The sequence below is a fragment of the Poecilia reticulata genome, chromosome 6 (genome assembly GCF_904066995.2).
Source record: "Poecilia reticulata chromosome 6, P_reticulata-male-v2, whole genome shotgun sequence".
NCBI classification, from domain to species: domain Eukaryota; kingdom Metazoa; phylum Chordata; class Actinopteri; order Cyprinodontiformes; family Poeciliidae; genus Poecilia; species Poecilia reticulata.
The window spans coordinates 10,631,980-10,654,065 of NC_088835.1; the positions used below are offsets into that span (position 1 = coordinate 10,631,980).

General features: G+C 39.7%; 2 protein-coding genes across 3 annotated transcripts; one reads left to right on the forward strand and one right to left on the reverse strand.

Moving 5' to 3' along the window:
- Nucleotides 1-1,908: 1,908 nt before the first annotated feature.
- twf1a (twinfilin actin-binding protein 1a) lies at nucleotides 1,909-13,789 on the forward strand. Its single transcript, XM_008411024.3, has 9 exons — nucleotides 1,909-2,070; nucleotides 3,778-3,858; nucleotides 4,104-4,282; nucleotides 6,397-6,492; nucleotides 6,592-6,696; nucleotides 8,657-8,782; nucleotides 11,189-11,339; nucleotides 11,421-11,542; nucleotides 12,503-13,789. The coding sequence occupies exons 1-9, from the start codon at nucleotides 2,046-2,048 to the stop codon at nucleotides 12,668-12,670; spliced, it is 1,053 nt and encodes a 350-aa protein (XP_008409246.1). The 5' UTR covers nucleotides 1,909-2,045; the 3' UTR covers nucleotides 12,671-13,789.
- A 4-nt stretch (nucleotides 13,790-13,793) lies between these two features.
- irak4 (interleukin-1 receptor-associated kinase 4) lies at nucleotides 13,794-20,739 on the reverse strand. 2 transcript variants are annotated; one of them, XM_081607864.1, is made up of 11 exons: nucleotides 20,376-20,739; nucleotides 20,159-20,304; nucleotides 19,775-19,933; nucleotides 17,929-18,137; nucleotides 17,793-17,857; nucleotides 17,583-17,697; nucleotides 17,371-17,480; nucleotides 16,689-16,875; nucleotides 15,366-15,428; nucleotides 15,085-15,249; nucleotides 13,794-14,310 (listed from the first exon to the last, which is right to left on the reverse strand). In XM_081607864.1, the coding sequence occupies exons 1-11, from the start codon at nucleotides 20,567-20,569 to the stop codon at nucleotides 14,260-14,262; spliced, it is 1,464 nt and encodes a 487-aa protein (XP_081463990.1). In that variant the 5' UTR covers nucleotides 20,570-20,739; the 3' UTR covers nucleotides 13,794-14,259. The 2 variants fall into 2 exon arrangements, with proteins under 2 accessions (XP_081463990.1, XP_008409248.1); XM_008411026.3 differs by having other exon boundaries at nucleotides 17,929-18,089; nucleotides 20,376-20,736.
- Between the last annotated feature and the right edge of the window lie 1,347 nt (nucleotides 20,740-22,086).

A 22,086-nucleotide genomic window follows, 5' to 3' on the forward strand; every position in this document is an offset into this window, starting at 1 on the left:
GACAGCAAATCGCTTGTGTTGAGTCGTTGACTTTACAGCAGTCCCTCATACAGAGAATGCATGTAGCGATAGTGGAGAAGAGGAACTCCCTTCTACCAGAAAGAAACCTCCAGCAGAACCAGAACTTGGCTCAGTACCAGCAGCCATCTGCCATGACCGACTGGAGCTGAGAGAAGACAAGTTTTCGCATCCACCTGAATAATGTGTAGTTGCGCCACTGTGGACGACCCCAGCAGCTCTTCCACCAGGCTCACCAGGTTTTCTGGAGGAAACCCTGGAAGCTTTCCCAACTGACGCTTCCTGATCATTCTCCATTTCGACTTGAAACTTTCTAAGCGATCTTTCTTAAGGAATGCTGCAGGTATTTTGCTGTTTATTTAAGTAACATTTAAAAGTGAGTTTTTGAAAAGTGATTTCATTCTTGAGTTATTAAAGGGTTTGACTTGGAACCTGCACCTGTCCTGTTGTCGCCTTCCTGTCCTCAATTTACATTTGCATAATTTGTTTCTCCGTTTCAACCAAAAACTGGCTGAATAAAGTCTTGTATTCTGTGTTTTGTAAACAAAATTGTTCTTTAAACAAAAGGTTTAGTTGAGACCAGAAACTTCATAATTCCTTTTACTTTGTAGTTTCTGTTTATTTATTTAGGATATTTTAAATGTTCATTAGAATTTAAAGTTTGAGAATGAAGAGGACTTCTTCCCTTCGGTCCTTCACTCAGCAGCTTCTTTCTTCTCAGTTGGGTTTTTATTTTCCATCACGACATAATAAATGTTGATGAAAATAATTCATCTCTGATTTCCTCTTTCTCCTTTTTGTTTGTGTCTGAGCACGGAGAGTTTCATCCATCCTGGTTCCCTCTCTCCATCCATTCTAATTCCTTTCATTCATCCATCCATCATCCAGCCAACCTTGTTGTCTCCATCCAACCTGGTTCCCTTCCATTCCTGGGAATTACGTGACCATTTTGATTTCTTTACAGTTCTCACAATCTGTTAAAATAAAAGTGATAAAACCAGAAAATCCTGGAACAAACTTGTTCGTTTGCGAGTATACACCATTCCCCACAAACATCAAATACGGTAAATATCTTTCATTAAGTACTTAGCAAACAAAATTCCACCATGATCATTACGTGAAATTAAATTAATTGTGTAATATTTAAAAAAAGTAGTTTGGTGCTTTCTGGAGTCTTGCTTTGAGCTCAGAGTCTGACAGGCTTTTCCTCTATCAAGCATACTACTTATTTTGGTCTCTTATTTAATGGAAATATTGGTGTTGATGAGACTTTATCCAAAATAATAACATTTTTCAACCTTTATAGCTCCACTGTTGAAAATAAGGCTCTAACATTCACAAATGAAATTGAAATAAATGCTGTTGCCTTGCAGCAAGAAAGTTCTGGGTTCCATGGAGTTTGCATGTTCTCCCTGTGCATGCGTGGGTTTTCTCCGGGTACTCCGGTTTCCTCCCACAGTCCAAAAACATGACTGTTAGGTTAATTGGTCTGTCTAAATTGTCCCTAGTGAGTGTGTGTGTGTGTATGGTCGCTTGTCCTGTTTGTCTCTGTGTTGCCCTGCAACAGACTGACGACCTGTCCAGGGTGAACCCCGCCTCTCGCCCGGAACGTTAGCTGGAGATAGGCACCAGCAGCCCTCCCGACCCCACTGAGGGACAAGGGTGTAAAGAAAATGGATGGATGGTGTCTCGTGGTGTCAAAATTGCCAGCCAGTAAGGTAAGCTGAGGGAAATATAGCTCAATTTTGTAGCAATTCAAGAGTCAGCTTTTATCGCTTCGGAAGAACACTTTTTATTTATTAATTATTTTTTTTACTGCAATGTCACCAGACGGGCTCCGTAGATAAGTTCTTTTGTTATTTTCCGTATATAAGTAAGTGAGTAAATATCCTCAAACAGACGGGTAGGTCACGTGACTCCCGCAGACTCGGGGCGGGTCTCTCGGCTGTAGTTCACTTCCTGCTTCTTCTCTTCGCTCCGCTCTCGCCTGGTCAGCCGCTTCATTCCTCTGTCCGACGATAGACACAATGTCACATCAAACGGGCATTCAAGGTAGGGGTTATTTCTAATTTCAGTGCCTCACTTTTGTCTGCTCTGCTGTCTGAATTTGAAGCTTAGGTTCAAGCGCCCGGTGCAGTTTGTTGCAATCAGAAGCTAGCGTCAAGTTAGCTGATCGGTCCCTGCTAGCTAGCCTAGCTAGCTCCAGTGATTTGTGCGACCAGCTGTGCCGCTCTGGACTTTAGGAGGACTTATTTCCGAGCGTTTTGCTTCTCCGTAGCCGACCCAAAAACATTTTCTTCTCAAAGCATTTCTTGACGCCGCTTTGAGGTAATTCTCGATGTTTTTTTAATCATCAAACTGAAACCCTGTGAGGTTAGTTTAGGCTCTGAATCAATGGGCGACGCCTTCATCTAAAGTCACTGCCGGTCTGGCACCTGTCAAGGTTCCAGTTATTATCTGAATTGCACGGATATTATGCAGTGTTGATGGAGACCTTTCAGATTGGGCGTGACCACTTGCTACACAAGATGCCTGCGCAGGTAATTTGTTTAGTCTGCATTCACAAGTTTATCCACATGAGAGAAAAACGTGTTATAGACAAGGAAAAGGGGAATATTGCACTTTCTGCTGTTTTTATGAACAGCAACTGGCTTATAGAAATGTTCTAATTTATCCAAAGTGAAGCTTATCTCCGTCCCAACTATGCTCCGTTAGGGGAAACCGATTATCTAACCCGTAAAGCGCATAAATGTGTGACCCATTCAATAAAGGCATTGATAAAGCACCTGTTGGACGTCACACACATTTGTCTGCCAAACAGATTTGTATCAGAAAGAGTTGGTGAACCTGTGTTTCTACATTAGTTATGCTGTTTAAACAATAATAATAATAATAACAATAAAATATCACCTGGATTTGCAGTTGGTCATTGAGGAGCTAGTTTACCTGTTGACCTCTGTGCTCAGATGTAAGTCAGAGGTGTTAGACTTGCAGTAGGCATGAACGTCTCGCACAGTACGACTACATTGTGTAAAATATACCACAATTTCAGGGAATTGGCACAAAAATTAAACCGTGTACAACATGAACTACTTAAACAGAAAAGTAATAATTATAACTAGCACTTCTAAGGTTCTTTACGTTATTGGTTACAACACGTCTGATAATATTCATTATTTTAATACAGAGGACCTTAGTAAAACTATAGAATCACCTGCTAAGCCTTGTATTTTTCCAAGTAAATGTGCTTATGGTGTAAAATATTGCTGCTCTTAGGGCGGCACAAGTAGGACAAACTGACATAAGCAGGAAATCTCTCCTTGAGTGAAGCTGACCTTCCTTATAAGCAAGGCAAAACTGAACATGAGAACTTTGTGGCATCTGTTTAATCGAAGTTAAAATCAGTAAAAAGAGTACAATAGAAAGTTTTTGCAGTTTATTGTGTATGGTTTAAAACAATGGTGTGCATTGATAGTTTTAGCTGACCGATGTCTGGTTTTCATTTATTGAGCTCCAACATAGATTTGTGTACGAGCGGGTCATTCATGGGCCTTCGTGCCCAATACACCGACTAAAATGAACCGAAAGAAGTTTGGTCGCAAACTTTAATGCACTTTAATTGGACTAATCCGCCATTTGTCTTTTACTTTTACCTGATGGCTCGAATCAGACTTTGAAAACCAACAACTGGACTAGACTGTCCCTTTCAGCACACTTGAGCTCTTTTTCTAAACAATATTTTTTCCATCTTTTTCCAAGCGGGGAACGACGTGAAGGAAATCTTTGCCAACGCCAGGAGCGGAGACCAGTATCGAGTCTTGAAGATCGTCATCGAGGATGGTAAGCAGAGAACCTCGTATTTATTTACAACCTTTTGTGCCAAGAAAAAGGCTGAACTCACCCCTCTGCCCAAAGGTTGTGTGTGTGTGTGTGTGTGTGTGTGTGTGTGTGTGTGTGTGTGTGTGTGTGTGTGTGTGTGTGTGTGTGTGTGTGTGTGTGTGTGTGTGTGTGTGTGTGTGTGTGTGTGTGCGTGAAAGAAACTTCTGCGGTGCTTACATTTCGGTCTGCACACATCTGCCTTCCAGAGCAGCTGACACTGGGCGCCACCAGGAAAGCGTCCAAGAAGTGGGATCAGGAATACGATTCCTTAGTGCTGCCGCTTCTGGAGGATGCCGTGCCATGCTATATTTTGTACCGTCTGGACTCCACTAACAACCAAGGCTACGAATGGATCCTCCTCTCCTGGTCACCAGACCACTCTACTGTAAGACAGCCGCGCCTGCTGCCTTAATGACTAGCTTTCCATTCTTCGCAGCATTTGTTGTGCTCTGCTTTGGGTATAAGATGGGTGGGGTTGACCGCATCAAAGCAACCAGCCCGTGTGTGATTTCATACCTTCTTAGTTTTAAAAGCTAAATATGGCTTGATTATGGTGTTTTTCTAAATAACAGGCTACTTTTCCTCTTTTTTTTAAAGTGATTCTTTCAGTTTTTAGGGTAATGTATGCAACCCGTTGAGTTTTTGGCAGCCGACTCAAGCATAGCAAACTCGTCCTGATTTTGTTTCATTGAGACATCACACGGGAACATTATTTCCGTGGCTGTGGAAAGGAACGTTATGCATCATGAAGATGCAAGGTGCAAATATGTTTGTAGCTCCTTGAGTGCAAGGTGAAACTGTTCTGAAACTCCCACCTGGAGTCACAGAGCTGAGCTTTAACATTCCTGTCCCTGAGCATAAAGCGTCAGGTTGAGGCTTGCCTAGAAGTTGCTTAATCTTTTCACAACCTGCATGTGCATGAATGCTGCTGATTTTACTGACCTGGAATCGTTTGTTTTCACTTTGGGTATATCCATCAGGTCAACCACGTGCATAGAGCTTCAACCCGTTATTTTGATGACAGAGAAATTTGCCTGCATAGTTCAAAACTCTTGGCCGTTGTTTTTAGTGGCGTTTTCGTGAGTGCCTGCATTTTTTTTTTTTCATTGCAGGAACTGAAGTAGTAAACTGGTTTATAAGGCTGCAAGCAGGATGGCAGTGCAAATTAATAAAACTATTCATAATTGACTTTACTGTCACAAAACAAAAGTGGTAATTTTAGCAATTAGTGCAGTGTCTGTTTGATATTTTTTATTTTTTAAAGGGTGTGTCCAGATTCTTGAAGTAAAGCTCACTCAACCAAAACCTAAACCTGATGTTTGGAATAAATTGCACTGAATGGATCACTGAGTTAATCAGTGTTTACATTTAAGAATCTTAATTTTAAGATTTTCCATTTTCAATGGGTCTTCAGTTAAATTTAGTTCTGTTTTCTGTACTTTTGGCTATTTATTGTATAATATTTTTTTATTGTAGATAATTGTTTTATTTATATTAAGAAGCTTTCATTTGGTCTAGCTCTCTCTTTAGGCATTAGTTTACGGTACGATAAAAGTTCAAAGACTTTAGACAATTCACCTGCGACTGGCTTCTTTGTAGTTTGTGTAAATTAAACTATAGTTGTTATGCTAATGTTTATTAGTTATTAAGGTAACAAACCTAAATTGATATTGGTAGGTCTTAAATTTAAACTATCAGTTTTTAAAGGTCTTTAAGAAACTTAGAATGCTTATCATAGAAAAAAAATGATGAAAATATTTAATCTATTTAAGTTAATATAAGCTCGGCTTCACTCAATAAATCTAAAGCAAGCTGTTCCAGGGTAATTTAATCCTGCAAAATGAACAGTTACAGAGAAGTGAACATTACACATGCAATAATAATGCTGCAGTCCCTTCAGACTTGAAGATGCATGAAGGTTGCTTTTATTTTCTAGGTGTGGAAAAAAGAAAAACACTTTTAAGTTTCCAGATTTTATTACTAATGCAATTTTTTCAAAGGTTGAACATTTAAATGGAAAATAATTGAGTAGTTTGCTTTTTTATATTATTTTTGATCTAAAATCCATCCTTTATTTTTGATCAGATCAGTTTGTGTTTAACATTTTAGCCACCAGGATTGTGAATTTTAAGATATGCGCCAGTCGATTGGTCAGAGATCCAAAGCTGCCGTGTTTCCCTTGATTGGCAGGTCGATGCTGAATTTGTTTTGTCTTTTCGTAAAATGTGTCATTTTATGTTTGATATAAACAATGATGGGAGTGAAATTCACAAATTCTGATTTGTGGATTCCACTCCCATCATTGTTTGGATTTTGTGTTCCATATAGCTTTTATCATTCAATATACTTTTTCTTTGCTGTTTTGTAGCCCTGAGAAAAATAGAAAATGGTCAAATAAAAAAAACAAACAAAAAACTGAAATTATTTTTGGTCAGAAAAACCATGATCTGACCCCATTTTTCATAATAATAAAAACATTTAATGCTTTTATTTTTCCAGGTGCGACACAAAATGTTATATGCTGCTACCAGGGCGACACTGAAGAAAGAGTTTGGAGGAGGGCACATTAAGGACGACATTTTTGGAACTACAAAGGTTTGTCGTTGAACCCCACATGAAGTTGTTTATCATTTTGTTTCTATTTTTCTATTTTATTATTATTTTTTAAATCTGTACATGCGGTTTTGTTTGCAGGAGGATTTGAACTTCAGTGGTTACAAGAAATATCTGACCTCACAGGCGGCTCCTTTGCCCCTCACTGCTGCAGAAGAGGAACTGAGACAGATCAAACTCAGTGAGGTAAACACCAGAAAGATGGTTTCACACGCAAACACACAAAATCTTGCCAAGTACTTTTGTTGTTAATCCTAGTGCAAGTATCTTAGTACACTTGAAATGAGACAAAACTGACTTTTCAGCAAGATATAGGAGTCTCGGGGGGAGGGGTGGTCTGTGAGGCGGAAGCTCGGAAACTTTGAAACTGCAGCTCCAGAGGAGGAGCTGCATTTTAAAGGCGGAGCTAGGTCCACCCAGGCGTTTTGCACAGCTGAATGGTGACCATGGGAAATTAAAAGATTTCTCAAACATGCATGAAAGAATCAAAGCAACACTCCAGGTATGTTCTTATTGAGGAAATAACATAATTACATTATGTAAAGCTAAGAAAAGTTGATTTTCACAAAATATTGACCCATTTAATATTGATGAAAATGTACTAGTTGTACTGGCAGATTATTTAACTCATGTCTTCCAGTGAAAGTAGCACCTTCAAATCAGTATTAAGAAATTATTGACTTAAAACAAACTCTAGAAACTACACCAAAAATACATGGTGAGATTTTGTGATTTAAAAAATTAATTACAAAGCATCTACCGGAACGCACTTGTATTTAAGGAAATAATGCAGTTCTCTTGTCCAGACTAGTAGGTGCAGTTCAGGCTGTTTAAGTCTAAAAGGAAACGCCACTCACTGTATCATCTTCTAGACTTCAGCAGTTGAAAATAACTGCTTAGCTCAGCCTGCAGCAGCGCTCCTCTTCTTCCTCCTAATCACATCTCCTGTGTGATGTGAAACCCCCCCTGCACCTCCCTAAACCAGAACCTGGCTGGGTGAAAGTATCAATGAAGGCCAGCGATGCAGGCCTTTCAAGCGCACAAGGTCAGCAGCATTGCAAGTGTGCAGATGCTGGCCTGGCAGTATCAAACATGCTGATGGGCTAGAACAGCAGGATGTTGGCAGAGATCACTCTCATTAAGGCTTTTACAGCTCACACCCTTGTGTCCATTAAAAAAAAATAAAAATAGCGCAGCTACCCAGTAATGGGGCTTGTTGAGTCGAATCCGAAAAAAATAAAGTGGCTGAAGAAGATGTAGTTGAGAGTTCAAAACTAAATCTGACCTCAAGTATGCAAATGTCCAAGCTCTGCAGTGGAGAGTGATTTCACTCTGGGGAACAAGTGAGCTCTGTCGTCGTGCTTTGCCTTTTGTTGTGATAAGAAAGATGAATGTGGTAATGTGATACTGCTGATGTAGGACCTCTACTTACCTCGCAGACTTGAACCTTCACCACGTCTACAGGGGGAAGTTTAGGTCAAGTTTTTGACTTGGAGTCATTTTTCCTGAGTTAACCGTATTTTCTCTCCCAGCCTGCCACATAAACAACAGCTCTCTTCCTTACCATATATGGAATTGTTTTTAGTGGCGCAGCCTCTCTTCAGAGCACTGTCAATTAAAAACTGCAACGCAAATGGGAAGTGAGGTTTTGAGGTTTTTGCTGCTGGTCCCGTTTGACCAGCTGTCGAAGGAAGATAAAATGTCTTTAGTCTGTACCATCCTGATGCAAAAGCTCTAAAAATATTTAGCGTCTTGCCTTGACTTTTTACCAGGCAGATGGGTAAAAGAAACATGCAGTTGTATTTGGAATGTGAAGTAGCTGCATTTGTGCTCAGTCATGTCTGCGAGGCTTTCCAATTTACAGGAACAGACCTCTAAAAATAGATGCAATCCATCAGTGTAATCCTTTCTGCATTTTCAAGTTCTCTGTTTGATTTGCTAAAGGCGCCTTGCCACTTCCAATACAGACTCCTCATCTGTTATCAGAGTGCCTCAGCTTTTAAGCAGGATGGCTCAGCAGTTTACTGTGTGTTTGTTTTTTAATCCCATCTAATGAGATTTGTTCAATTTTAAAGTGTTTGTTGTAACAATGATTTAGAAATCACATTGAGGGTGCAGCCTAATAACCGGCAGCTCTTGTGTTCAGGTCCAGACGGACATCAGCGTGGACACCAAGCAGCAGACTCTGCAGGGAGTGGCCTTCCCCATTCACAAAGATGCTGCTGACGCACTGGCACATTTTAAGGAAAAGAGAATCAACTATGTGCAACTGGTGAGTTCCCAACAGAAAACACTGCCCTGCTAAAGTGGTCATACCTCCGTTTCACATTTTTGTGATGCGATTGTTGTTGTTATTGGACGGTGAGCGTCTGTGAACAAGGATCTTCAAGTTTGCCACAGTTGTCGCAGACACGATAATTAATATTGCAGGACGATAAATTATCCCAATAATTACCGTGATAAACGATAATATTGTTTTGAGGCCATTTTCAGGTATTGATGGTGGTATCGTCTTTTATGTCCGTCAAATAAATTTTGCAAACAACACTTAACACTGGAACTGGAAGATATTTTAAATATCGAAAAACAACCAAAACTGCAAATAAAATGGATTGTGAGGTCTGTGTGAGTAAAGTTACCCTTTAAAAAATATGATTCACAAGAATGAAAATTCTCCTTCTGATTTTTAATTTATCCTGCAATTAACTGATTAATTGCTTATTGCTACATGCTTAGCCACAGACTCTGAACTTTGACTAGGCCACTCCAGCACATGACCATCTTTAAATCTGAACCATTTATTATATTATCTAATTCCACAGCAGCTGTTGCTGTTTAAGAGTCGATATCTTGATGTTTTCTTCCATTTTTCCTTCATTCATTTTACTTTGACCTCAACAGCATGATGCTGCCACCACCATGTTTCACTGTGGGGCATATTGTGTTTTAATTTACTGTCATATTTGGCATGTTGGCCAAAATGTTGTGTTCTCTTCTTAACTTTAAAATAAGACAGATGCTTCGCTGTCTTGGTGGGTTAGCAGTTGTACCATGCTGTTTTTATTTTCAAACAAGAAATTAACCAATGCGCTAAGAGATGATAAAAGCTTGGGGTTTTGATTTTTTTTTTTTTTTGCCTCATCCTGCTTTAAACTACTCAGCAACTTTATCCCTGACTTGTCTGTCCCTGGATCTCTGTGAAGCAGTTTCCTTGTTTTTCCGTCTCTTACAACAGTTGTTTTTATCATGTTCCTTTTACTTCACAATTATTGCTTTTTTTTGGTTCTGGTCTGTCAGAAAAACTCTCACAAATACTTAGATAAGAAGATAAGAGTTCAGCAGTGAAGAACATTTCTGCAAGGCACAGGAAGTGTATTACAACAGTGAACTTGCTCCTTAAATACCTCATACTTTTGTTACCTTATAAACGGAAGCATTGCTGGTCAGGAGCTGCTTTTGCTCTTTTTTACAAACACAATGAGTCAGTCTTTTTTTTTTTTTTTGAGAAAAAAGCCTTTGTTTCATTGCTCATTAAAATTCAGTGTACCCGTGGCTCTGATTAGATCAGTCCAAAGTACAAAGGAATAATTGAAGCCTGTTATTCTGTGATCTTCAGAGGCAAACGGATAGGTTTTAGATTTTTTTTTTCTTTTTGTTATTATTCCATTAAAACAATTCTCCTGACCATAACTTGGTAAAGTGTTTCACTCCAAAGAAAAGGTCTCATAAGTGGTCTTTAATTGACACTCCTTGGGTTTAAAATTCAGTTTGATTGGTTCGCTCTGTAGGGAAAATAAACATAAAGCAACGTGAGCAAGCTGTGAGAACTTTCCACCTTGAGTCTGTTTAAAAGGTTTCTTTCATTTTTGACCCACCACAGTTAGTGTGTGAACCTATCCCAGGGCAAGCCCCTTTTTGTACTCAAACGTGTAACCAAACATGTTTGGTTACATGCACACACACTCTGCCCCCCAGAAGCTCCTGCAAAAACATTCAATTTAATTTGGCATTCAGGAATAAACTGACTGGGCATGTAAATAAGCGGTAGAAAACCAGTTTGAATGCAAATGACATCTGATCATGTTTTGTGTGTGGGTGTGTGGGTGTGTGTGTATGTATTCTGCCCCCCTGGATAGGCCACCCAGAACAGAGAGCAGGTTACAGATGTTGATTCTCTCAATATTAAAGTTGTGTGATGAAAAGAGGAAGAGGACGATGATGAAATGGACTGTAGACACACAGCAGTCTGAAGACACGCATTTCTTGTTTGTTTTTCTAGTAACCTTGACAACAGAGCTCCGGGTTAGGAAATTGTTTGCTCATATTTTTTTTTTTTGCATAAAATCTTTTACCCTTTGAAAAATTATTTCCCCTTAAAATGTTGCACATTTGGAAGGAAAATCCAAACTTTCGGAGTTCTGTTCATTAAAAACACTTTGTGTGATGACCTGGGATGAGTTCTCCCTTGCCGTAAAAACGAGTCTTGTCGTCATCGGAGACGACCTCAAAGCAGAGAGGTGTCCAAATGAGATTCTGCAGTCGGCGAATCCTTTCACCAACACAACCAAACTGGTGAACATCCAGTCCGACTAGCTTCGCCTCAGTCCTGTTTTTCTTTTGGTTGCCGTCACTTTTTCTTACACCAACTATAACCCCTTTCACCTTCCTCTGTCAACAGGAAATAGATGCTGAAAAGGAAATGATTCGCTTGTGCAGCACTGAGCCAACCGAGTTGAAAGACCTGCCAAAGAGAGTCCCCAAAGATTCTCCACGTTACCACTTCTTCCTGTACAAACATTCTCATGAAGGCGACTACTTGGAGTCTACAGGTGCGCTGTTCTTTACACGTCGCCGTTCCACTTAGCATCTTTTTGGCCCTAATCTCTTGTTGTCCTTTTTCTCTTTTGCAGTCTTCATTTATTCTATGCCAGGGTACAAGTGTAGCATCCGAGAGAGGATGCTGTATTCCAGCTGCAAAAATAACCTGATTGACATGGTGGAAACCAAACTGCAGATTGAGATTGAGAAAAAGGTGAGAGATGAAGGCGTCATGATTCACACTAGAGCTAATCTGTGCTTGATTCAGAGGTCTTATGCATTATTAGAGTTGAGCTTCCAGACTTTTCTATAAATTCAAATGTTCAGTTGTCTCATTTTTTCTTTTAGCTTATTTAGAAAGAGCGAAAGTATGAATTTATGGCAGATAGTGCTACAGTCGATGAGCTTTAAATATGGATAAACTAGACAAGATGGGAGGATGTCAGATGAATAATAGATGGGATGGAAGAAAATGCTGAAAGATTTTATTTATTTAGGCAGCAGAACAGAGAAATAGTTCTGGAAATAAAACTATTTTTATATACTCTGTTCTTGTCCAAACTTATCCAGACCTGGAAAATAATTTGACCAAATCCCAGATTTTTTTCAGACTATATAGAAAACCTGAAAATGGTCATCATAAAATAAGAGACGAAGTTTGTCTCTGTATCATAACTACTACATTAAACCATTAATGGTTTTCTATTATTTTAAAAGTTTGATCCTCTATTAGTGAAATAAATATGAAAACTATATTAATAGTTTTATATACCTGCATTAATTAATGCAGTTATGAGTGAAGTTGGATATTTTTTAAATTAACCAATGTACTCGGTGTAGCTGATTAAATAATTGACATGTAAATTTACTTTTAATAATTCAGTTCAAAATTTAAAACTCTGTATTAATTGATCAGAAGGATCAGACTATTTCAAGCATTCATTTCTTTAATTATGGCTTTCAGCTTAAAAAAAAAATATTCCAAATTCACTGCCTCAGAAAATGAGCCATTACCATGAAAATTAATTGAAATAAAAACTTGAAACAAATCGGCATGAGAGCTGAACGACTCCTTTGTTGGATTCTGAACAGCTTGAAATGGCAACTCCACTTTATTTATAGACTGACACCGACTTGCCAGGTATTATTTATTTATTTATTTATTTTTTCACAGTTGGAAATTGAAGACGGGACCGAACTAACAGGCGAGTTCATGTACGCCGAGGTGCATCCCAAGCAGCACGCCTATAAGGAGCGCTTTGCCAAGCCCAAAGGCCCAGCCGGTAAGAGGGGAGGACGCCGAATCACCCGGCCACCCGGCGAGGGAGAGGAGGAGGATTAAAACACACCTCAGTATCACCTCCACCCCACACACCCCAAATCCTCCACCCCATAACGTGTTCCACAGTGGAACATCCCTGTGATGGGCGACGAAAAAATTGTATTTGACGTTTTTTGTTGTTGATGTTTTTGTTTTCTTTTCCCAAGAACCTCAATTTTTTCTCACCATGTTACCCAACTATGCACGCCAAGGAGAACTGAGCAATGACACCCTTCAGACGTTCCATTTGTAGCTTGTCAAATGGAAACGCGCATCTTAACACACTCACCAAGCAGCTTAACTAACTCAAGGGGCCCAAATAAAAGTTGAGGTATTTGCTTCGTTGCCAGCTCTGACACTTAGTGGAGAAAAAAAAAACAAAAAAAAAACTTTCAAGCACGACTAATGTGAACTCGCGCCAATATAGAAAGAAATGCTTTTTTTAAAATTATAAATTCTTTTGAGTTCATATTCTAATTCCTAAATATCATTCCTTAAGTCTGTGTCAAGAATCATTTGGGTTTTTTTGTGTGTGTTCGTCTCTTACTGTTTGCACAACGAGGTGCTCCAAAGCTGAAAAGATCCGAATTGTTCCCACGTTGTCGACTCCATTCGTTCTAACAGCGCATTTTTATAAAGACAAAATTCCTTCTTTTTGATATAAGTGGTTTACATGGGGGGAAAAAAAATCATCTGCTGAGAAACTTATTTTTCTATGCAAGTGCTGTAAATGTACATATTGTAGCTGTGTGATGCTCTATGATTAAGAAGCGGTCTGTTTTTGGTGATTGTCGGTGTGGATTTCAGTGGAAAAGACCGGGCTTCCAGAAATATTCCATCTATCTTGTCCATCTCGCATTTCACCGAGAGGAAGCGAATAAAAACCTGGGTCCCATGGAGGAAGGAATGCCAAACTCTTATCGGATAGAAAAGGGAATACTACCTTGACGGAAACATTGCCTCATCCACTGGTCTACTGATTAATATTTGGCAAACTACTTAGTTCACCTCATGTGAAGGGGGAAAAATAATCCCTTTATATTCATTGTCTTTAGAGAAAACGAATAATGTTTGTTCTTCTTTGTTTTCTTACAAATCTTTCTTTTAAAGATGGAAAAATAAAATATTTAAATCAGACAATTTGTCCTTTTTTTTATTTCTTCAAAAATAAAACTTTTTTTTTTACAGCACATAAAAATTTAGCCTGGAAAATTTTTCACAAAGTTGATTAAAATGTTCTCACACTTTTCTTCTAACTCACATCCTCCAAGTATCTTTAAAAAGTCATGGAGGTGATGCTGTGGACGGGAAGGATTTCCAGTAGCAGTCAGTCTTGCAACAAATCTGGCGATGCCTCTGACTGGAGCTGTTGCTGTAAGACGGGCTTATGCCATGCTGATGACTAAATATCTGTAGTGGAGCTCGTATGTCCTGTTGGTGCTCCTCTTCAAATTTTCATGAATATAAATAAAGTAGGGAAAGATGTTTTAATGCTAAATCTCTTTCTTAGTCAATAGGGACATTTTTAAAGTCAAAAGACAGAAAACTTGTCAGTCTTTACTTTGGAACAGACTGACTCAGTAATGTGAGCCTCTCGTTTCCCTCCATGCCTACGATTCCAACGAGATGCTTTTGACGACGCTGTGAATCTCTGAAACAACCTGCAAATTAAAAAAACAAAACAGAATTTTACTTTAAAAAGCTGTCAACAGCTAAAGCAGCAGAAATGTTTTGGGTTTTATATTCAAAACCTTCCAAAAGTATGCAGACCTCTTTTCACATTTTGTCACATTGTAGCCATGACCTTTAATGGATTTTGATACTTTATGCAACAAAACAACACATAGTAACACCTTAAGAATGAATGAAATTATAAAGTTTTCAAAATTCAAAACAAAAACAAATATAAAATTTGTGAAATGGATTTGTATTGATCCCCATTCACTATGATACTCCTAAAGAAAATCCAGAGGAACCAAATGCCTACCAAACTAGTAAACTAAGTCCCACTCCTTAATTTATTCTCTGCCTCTCCTCCAGAGATTCGTAGCTCTTCATCTCGTGTAAAGAGTAAGAATGATGACCCTAAACGTACAGCGAGGGCGACAGGGGAATGGTTTCAGGTCAAAAACAGCATGACCACACAGGGGAACACGGAGTTGGGAGCATCATGCTTCAGGGAGGTGCTTTGTGCAAAGTAGAAACTGCGACACATTCAGAGGAAGGAAGGCACTGTAAACCACTGGACCTTATAAGAAATGCATACTTTTAAGCACGCTACTAGCTTGGATGCATCGGCAGAAAAGGACACTGGGTGATTTGCAGACCTTTGCTGAGCTTGATAAGATCGGTTTATAATATCGGCTTCACGTGTAAGTATCGGCCGGTCTCCCAAAAGTACGGAAACTGGCGCCCATAAATCGTTGCGCCCTTACCTGTTTGATGAACGGCCGCCTGTTTTTTCTGTCGTCCAAGCAGTTGGAAGCCAAGCAGTAGATGCTCTCCACCTGGCTCAGCTCCCAGTCTGTCATCTTCCTGTCCAAAAACTGCTCCAGGGTCAGATCTTCGTCTTCATCATCAATGTCGTCCCTGACATCCATCTAAGATGGGGCGAACGGGAAAGGTGGACTGAGGTTTTCTTTTATTTAATTTTTTTTTTTTTGTCACTGATAGCAGCTTGTTTCCTGCTAAAGTAAAAGCCTCGTGCGCAGCTTACCAGGAACTGGGGCTCCTTGTTTTCATCAGCTGGCGGAAGTCCAGACAATATTTCTAACAGCACCTGTAGACAGCAGAGCCATGAGGTTAATTACACGGCTCTGGGCAACAGGCAGCCTCTTATTTCCTCTCCATGCGCCCCGCATCTTCAACCAGAACAGCCCCACTCCCACAGCTGCTCAGATTAAAAAAAAAAAAAGAAAGAAAAAGATAGTGAACAATACAGCTACTGGCATCCCTCAGAATAAAAAAGGAGGAACTTCTCTAGCAGGAAACTGCATTTTACTCCTGCTGCACATCCACTTTAAATGGAATTGGATCTGCTAACCTGGGAAAGCTGCTTGTGTATGTAAACAACCCGCCTGGTAGGCATTTCTTTATTTGTTATTTTTTCATTACAAACAGAAAGAGCCCCGAGTTACCAGTGGAGAGGATTTAGTAAGCCCTGCGTATGAACCTGTGCAGAGAGAATCTGAAAATATTATAATAACAAGGGTGGGGGGGAAGGTAATTTCAGACAGACGCAAGGAAAGACACAATAAGACCACCAGCACAGCACCACCCAGAACTGGAATAAGACTGAGTCGCAACTTTTTTTGGACTAAAAAAGTGTACACTCTCAGTTCTTTGCTTTCAAGGCATGAAAAAAAAAAGATCTGATCTTTACCAGGCTTCAAAATGACTCAGATCTAACTAGAATGTCTGGACACACAACAAGAGGGTCCGCTTTGTTTTTGGTAATTAAACAAACAAACAAACAAACAAACAAACAAAAGCCACAGATGTAGTTAGTAGTTAATAGTCAATAGTAATTTGCGGGTTTGTAGATTATTTGCTCCACAATCCATTTGGGCTGAGCTTCAGACTTTGATTGGGAAACTGTAACACCGTGATAGTTTTAGCCTTTTCAGTAACTCTGTTATGGATTTGCTGCTGCTGTTGTGTTCGGGATCATTGTCTTGCTAATGTTTGACAGACTGCCTCACGTTTGACTCAAGAACTCTGTGCCAGACAGAGGAGTTCATGAAACTCTGAATCAACTGCGTCACCTGGCGTACGACTCTCATAAATGTCTTGCATGCTTTTTTAATGCATGCCATTTTAATGTGACTAAATATCACCACTAAATACTGAGTGAAAAGAATCTGGACTTGATTATTCAGGCTAAACTACAGATCTTTGAAATTTCTAAAAAAAACAACCAAAAAAAATAGTGCTTAGTTTGCCAACTCAACAACCTTCGATCAAGCTTAAAAGTAAGCGGCAAAACGAAGCCGTATTTCCTTTGTGCGTGTGTGTGTGTCTGTGTGTGTCCGAAGCGTACCACTCCGAAGCTGAACACGTCAGATTTTGGGGTGATCTCTCCCCTCAGAGCCTCAGCGGCCATGTACGCACGGGTCCCTACGATCCTGTCCGTCCTCATCGTCGTAGACGTGTGCGTGGCCGACGCTCTCGTCAGCCCAAAGTCGGAGATTTTCGCCACAAAGTTCTCATCCAGCAGGATGTTCGCACTAAGAGGGTGAAACAAATAGGAGTCACAATGAGCAAAGATAAAAATAAAAACATTTTTGTTTTTGCTCAAGTTGAAGGAAGACAAAACAGATTTGTGATGTTTATTGTTGCGAGTTGAGGGAAGGATGCAGTGGATCGGCAACGTACTGATGCTATTGGACGTTTTTTGCACTTTGTCAGAACCATGAGCTACAATGTGTTTCATCAAGATTTTATGTGGCAGACCAAGACAACGTAGTGCATAATTGTGAAGTGTGAAGAAGGTAACATGATCTATGTATTACATTTGACAAATCTTCCATGACAGTCTTGTATGCAATCAGAACAAATATCACTGATGTTTGTGTTTGTCATTTGACAAAATGAGTACAAATAGTTTAAAGCACTGTAGATCTTTAGTCTCAGAATTTCAAGATTGTTCAACTATTTTTATAAAAATAAGAAAACAGCTATCAGAAGAGATGAATATTACACAAAGACTCCAGCCGCCACACCTCTTAACATCTCTGTGTACGTGATGGTTGCTATGGAGGTACTCCAAACCTCTAGCGGTCCCTTCTGCGATCAAGCACCTCTGTCGCCAGGAAAGAGGAGGACTTCCGTCCTATGTAAACGAAAACAAAAGCTAAATCCTCTGCATGGAGGCCAGGCCAGCTTTTCTGTATGCGTGGAACGGCGGACGATTTTTATTTTATTTTTTTTTTACCAGGCAAGCGATCCGATCCAGCAAAGATCCGTTGGCCATGAAGGCGTACACTATACACATCTGCTGCTCGTTGCATGAGAATCCAACCATGTCAACCAAGTTCTCGTGTTTCAACCTGTTAGGAAAACATTTTGATTAAAACAGAACTTTCTTACGTAGATGGAGGAGAACAGAAAGCGTCACATTTTACGCCGACGGACACAAACTCACACTTTCAGAGTCTGAATCTCTTGGTTAAACTGATCTTGCAGCTTGTCCAGAGGCATGTCATCTATCTAGAAGGGACATCGTGTGTTCAAGCATGTGAAACAGTGTGCCCTCTTCTTCATGGACACTCTTGACTTACCGGGTTTAGTTTTTTCACCGCCACAGCTCTGTTGTTCAGGAAGCCTTTGTACACGGTGCCAAAGCCCCCCTCTCCGAGTCGGCTGCCGCCGTTTGAGACGGACCGGTCGTCAAAGTTGCCCGTGATCTTCCTCAACTCACTGTACATAAAACTGGAGACGCCTGACAAGGGATGCACAGAAAGTGGGTCAAAGGAGTCACTGCTGCCACCTGCTGGCCAAAAATGTAAAAACGTACAACGGTTTAAAGTTGCACGGCCAAAGTTTCAAGTGTTTTTGTTTCTTGTTAGTTATAGTTGTGTTTCATACAACTACAGCTTGTATGGAAGTAACTATAACTTGCATAGAAGTTATAGTTTAAGTGGGAAAATATTCAAAGTACTTCAATAGAGGTTCCTGATTACATCTTGCAACAAAAACCAACAGTTTAAAAGCACAAGACAAAATACACAGGGTTAAAATTTCCACCAAGATAAGAGATGTTTTGATTTATCTTCACTATGTGCAATAAGATGTAAAAATGACAGAACGTTGAAAGTGTTTTGTGTCTGTTATTGTCTTATTTAGTTGCTTTTAATTTCACATTTCATTAACTGAAATAAGCACAAAGATAACATAAAACACCCTCAAACTGTAAATAAGTATGACATTTAAACCCAACCATGATGCTACAGTGCCTTTCATAAGGCACCGGTTGCTACACATAGGTTCCTACCGCAGCACAGCAGCAGCGTAGGCATGTTATGGTGCCTATGGTAGGCACCGTATGCCTACCGTAGGCACCGTATGCCTACCGTAGGCACCGTATGCCTACCGTAGGCATAAGGCGTAACATGCCTTATGCCTGAAAGGTACCGTAGCATCATGGTTGCATTTTTGTCTCATCATCACAACAAACTGTAATATATTTCATTGTCACATATTATGTGACAGACCAACACAAAAGTAGGCGGTAATTATGAAATGAAATTAAAGCAGCCAGTTAAAAGACAGCGCCCCCACACCACCATACTGCCACCACCATGTTTTACTCAGTGTTAGCGTCTCGCACGTAGACCAGAAAGTTTAACCTTTGGACTCAATCTGACCTGGTCACTTTCTTGCACATGTTTGATCTGCCTCCTACATTAGCCTGTGCTACATTGCTAATGAGATTTCTCATTGCTTTCTTTCAACCATGTTTTCTTCGTCCTGCTTTTCCAAAACACCAGATTTTTGCAGTTGTCAACTGATTCTTTAGATCTATGCAGCTAGTCCAGATTTACCATAGACACCTTGAGTTGTTCTCTGAAAAATACCTTTCTTTTAAGTTCACAGCTACATGCTTGTAGGTTTTGCACATGTTGAACTGAACAGTGAAACGTCCAAATCTTTGGGTGTTGTTTCTGTAACACTGAACCCTGCTTTAAATGTGTGGATGACTCGCTCCCTGACCTTTGTGGTGTATTTCTTGGCTTTAATTATGCCTTTTTGTCCTCTAATATTCTCTAACACACCTCTGAGGCTTTCATGGTTTCAGCTGTACCATGAAAGTTGTACTCATAGCTGGACTTTATGTACTAATTTCAATTATTTCCGAAGGTATCTATGTACATTGGATTTCCTGGAAGTTAAGGTGAAAACAGATATAAAAATACATACAATCCTTTTTAGTTTTATATTAGTAAAAACATATTTGCAAAAGACGCATCCTTCTCGTCCCACTTTGTCAAGTTTGTCTATCCCAAAAAGTAATAATAATAATTTAAAAAAAACAGAAGTTCAGACTGAATAAATACTTCTTTCTGCAAGGTATGCAGGTGTTACGTGTTTACAAGTAAGTGTTTGGGAATGAAACTGAGCACACACCTGTGTGTCCTGTTTCGCTGTTTTCACTCAGTACTTGTGTCTCCGGTGCTGGTCCAGCGGGTGGAGGCTGACTCTGGGTCTCACCCAGTGGTCTGGTTGGAGGGTCTCTGTCAGGAGGTAAAGGAAGCTGGTGTGTCTCTGCCGACGAATATTCTTCCCCTGTGTTCAAGAAGATAAATATGGTGCTGTGTAAACAGTCACTGTTTAATTATTATTATTTTGTAATTACCCAGAAAGAAACTACTGTATGATTTGTTACCCAATTCTGCACCAAAAGCTTTGATATAATGTAATTTACGGGAACAATATGTAGGGGTTTAAGGTAAAACTTTCAAATGAAGTTCAAAATGATGACATTTACAATATGTAATAATAATTCATTACAAGGTAGCAGGAGACTGGCGGCAGCCAACAAGTCGCTGCTCTTCAAAATATCCACCAGTTGTCCCACTGTGCAGTTGGTGGTTCCCCAGTCATTCAGCAGCTCCACGGTGGGACTCTTCCCCTGCGTCACGAGACCTTCAAACCTCCTAAAAACATACAGCGACAATGTTTTATCCTATTTTGAACACGCAACGAACAGTAACGAGAGCTGACGCACCTGACGTGAAGCTGGGAGTACCTCGGCTCCCCGCTCGGCTTCCGTATGGACACGATCACATCCTTCCACCTGTCCTGAGGGTCCAGAAAGTCGGACAGCTGGCGGCGTAGACCGTAACTGATGTTGCGAATGTAAGTAGCGGAAGTCAAAGAACTACTCATCCCGACAAAGAGTTTCTGGTGATATCTGCTCATTTGGTTTTTATCTGACCGTCATGTTGACAAAATCCACCAACCCATGAAAGGTAAAGAAACTGCGGAGACAGCGCTGCTAAAACCAGAGAAGCAGCACATGAATATCCTTACGGTGAAGGGAAATGTGCCTTTCCAATATTGAGCAACTTCCCCAAACGTAACACAACAGGGCTGGTCCACTAATAGTCCCACCTATAATGCGGAAATACACACAAAAAAACACTAGTAAAAATTAGACATAGTCTGAGATGGCTCTTTAAAAGTTATTTGTAAAATAACTTCTTCGCTAAATTACTGTTTTTGTTATAGTTTGTAATTAAAGCGGAGAAGAAAGAGAATCGGATACTGTAACGTTTTAAAGGTACAGCATAACAGTGCCCTCTGGTGGACTTTATTTGTAACTTCCTCTTTTTTTCATGTCAAAACAATGCATTCAGGCAGCAAAGGGTTTAATATATAAACTAATACGTCTAATACATCTGTTTTACAGCACAAAAAGGGGAGGGGGAATGGCATATCATCAGAGGCGAGTAAATGAAACATAAACAATTGCTATGTGCAAATTTTTTGGTATTTTAAAGACTAAAATAAAAAACAAAAAACAAATGTGATTCCCCGAGCCGCTGCAAGGATGAGTGGGTTTAGAAGTTAAATGGATGGATGGAATATTATAATTGCAAAAATAAACTGAGGCAGAGGAAATATTCCCATTTTTTTTTCTACATTAATTGAACCCATTTCTTACAGTATGCAATATATAGCTGTTAGAACAGAGTAAGGTTTTCACCTTTTATGGATATTTATTTTTAAATAAATGTAAAAAGAGACATTTTTAAACCCATATTTATAGTATTTGGAGAAGCATTCATTTCTATAGCGAAGACTTGTTTTAACTGTGGCCCTTTGTAGAAAGATTTGAGTGATTTTATAGCATCATGTTCCAAGACATTTTTGCAGTCAATTAAGTTGTTTACCATCCATGACAAGCATGCTTAGAGGAATGCTGAGATTCAGTTGAAAAACAGTTCACACCAACTATGAAATTATAATTTTTTTATTACCCATTTTTTGTCATTAATGAGTTTTCTTTTCCTTTGCTACATAACATGCATAAAAATAGAAACTTCTTCATATTTAAATCAACACGTACCTCCTCCCCCCCCAAAAAAAACCACTAGTAAAACTGATGTGAAAAGAAGTACGGAGGGAGAAGACAAATCATGAGACAAATCGCATTCTCTGTGTTTCTGTATGGAACTGTACGACACAGGAAATACTCGGATGCGACGGCCTGGGAAGTGAGGGTTGGTAGTGAGGACCCCTGCAGTTCAGAAACAAAGGCAAAGGTGGGAGAAGTGCCAGAATGACTCAGTTCAGATGAAAGAAACTCTGCAGGTGGAGGAAGTTAGATTGGTAACTCACATGATGTCCAGGAAAACCCCCAAGGGATTCCTTTGTTGTGTTTTGTCCACTAAGTTTTTGTCCTAAATTAAATCACCTGTTTTTAAGTTTTAGAA

Excerpts from the sequence above, each read along its gene's own strand:
- twf1a (XM_008411024.3), top strand. The coding sequence starts at position 2,046 with ATGTCACATCAAACGGGCATTCAAG. Across the intron at positions 6,493-6,591 it reads ACATTTTTGGAACTACAAAG|GAGGATTTGAACTTCAGTGG; the intron begins GTTTGTCGTTGA and ends TTTTGTTTGCAG. Across the intron at positions 11,543-12,502 it reads AGATTGAGATTGAGAAAAAG|TTGGAAATTGAAGACGGGAC; the intron begins GTGAGAGATGAA and ends ATTTTTTCACAG.
- irak4 (XM_081607864.1), bottom strand. The coding sequence starts at position 20,569 with ATGAGCAGATATCACCAGAAACTCTTTGTCGGGATGAGTAGTTCTTTG. Across the intron at positions 19,934-20,158 it reads CGCCAGTCTCCTGCTACCTT|GGGAAGAATATTCGTCGGCA; the intron begins GTAATGAATTAT and ends TCTTGAACACAG. Across the intron at positions 17,698-17,792 it reads GAGATTCAGACTCTGAAAGT|GTTGAAACACGAGAACTTGG; the intron begins GTGAGTTTGTGT and ends TTTTCCTAACAG.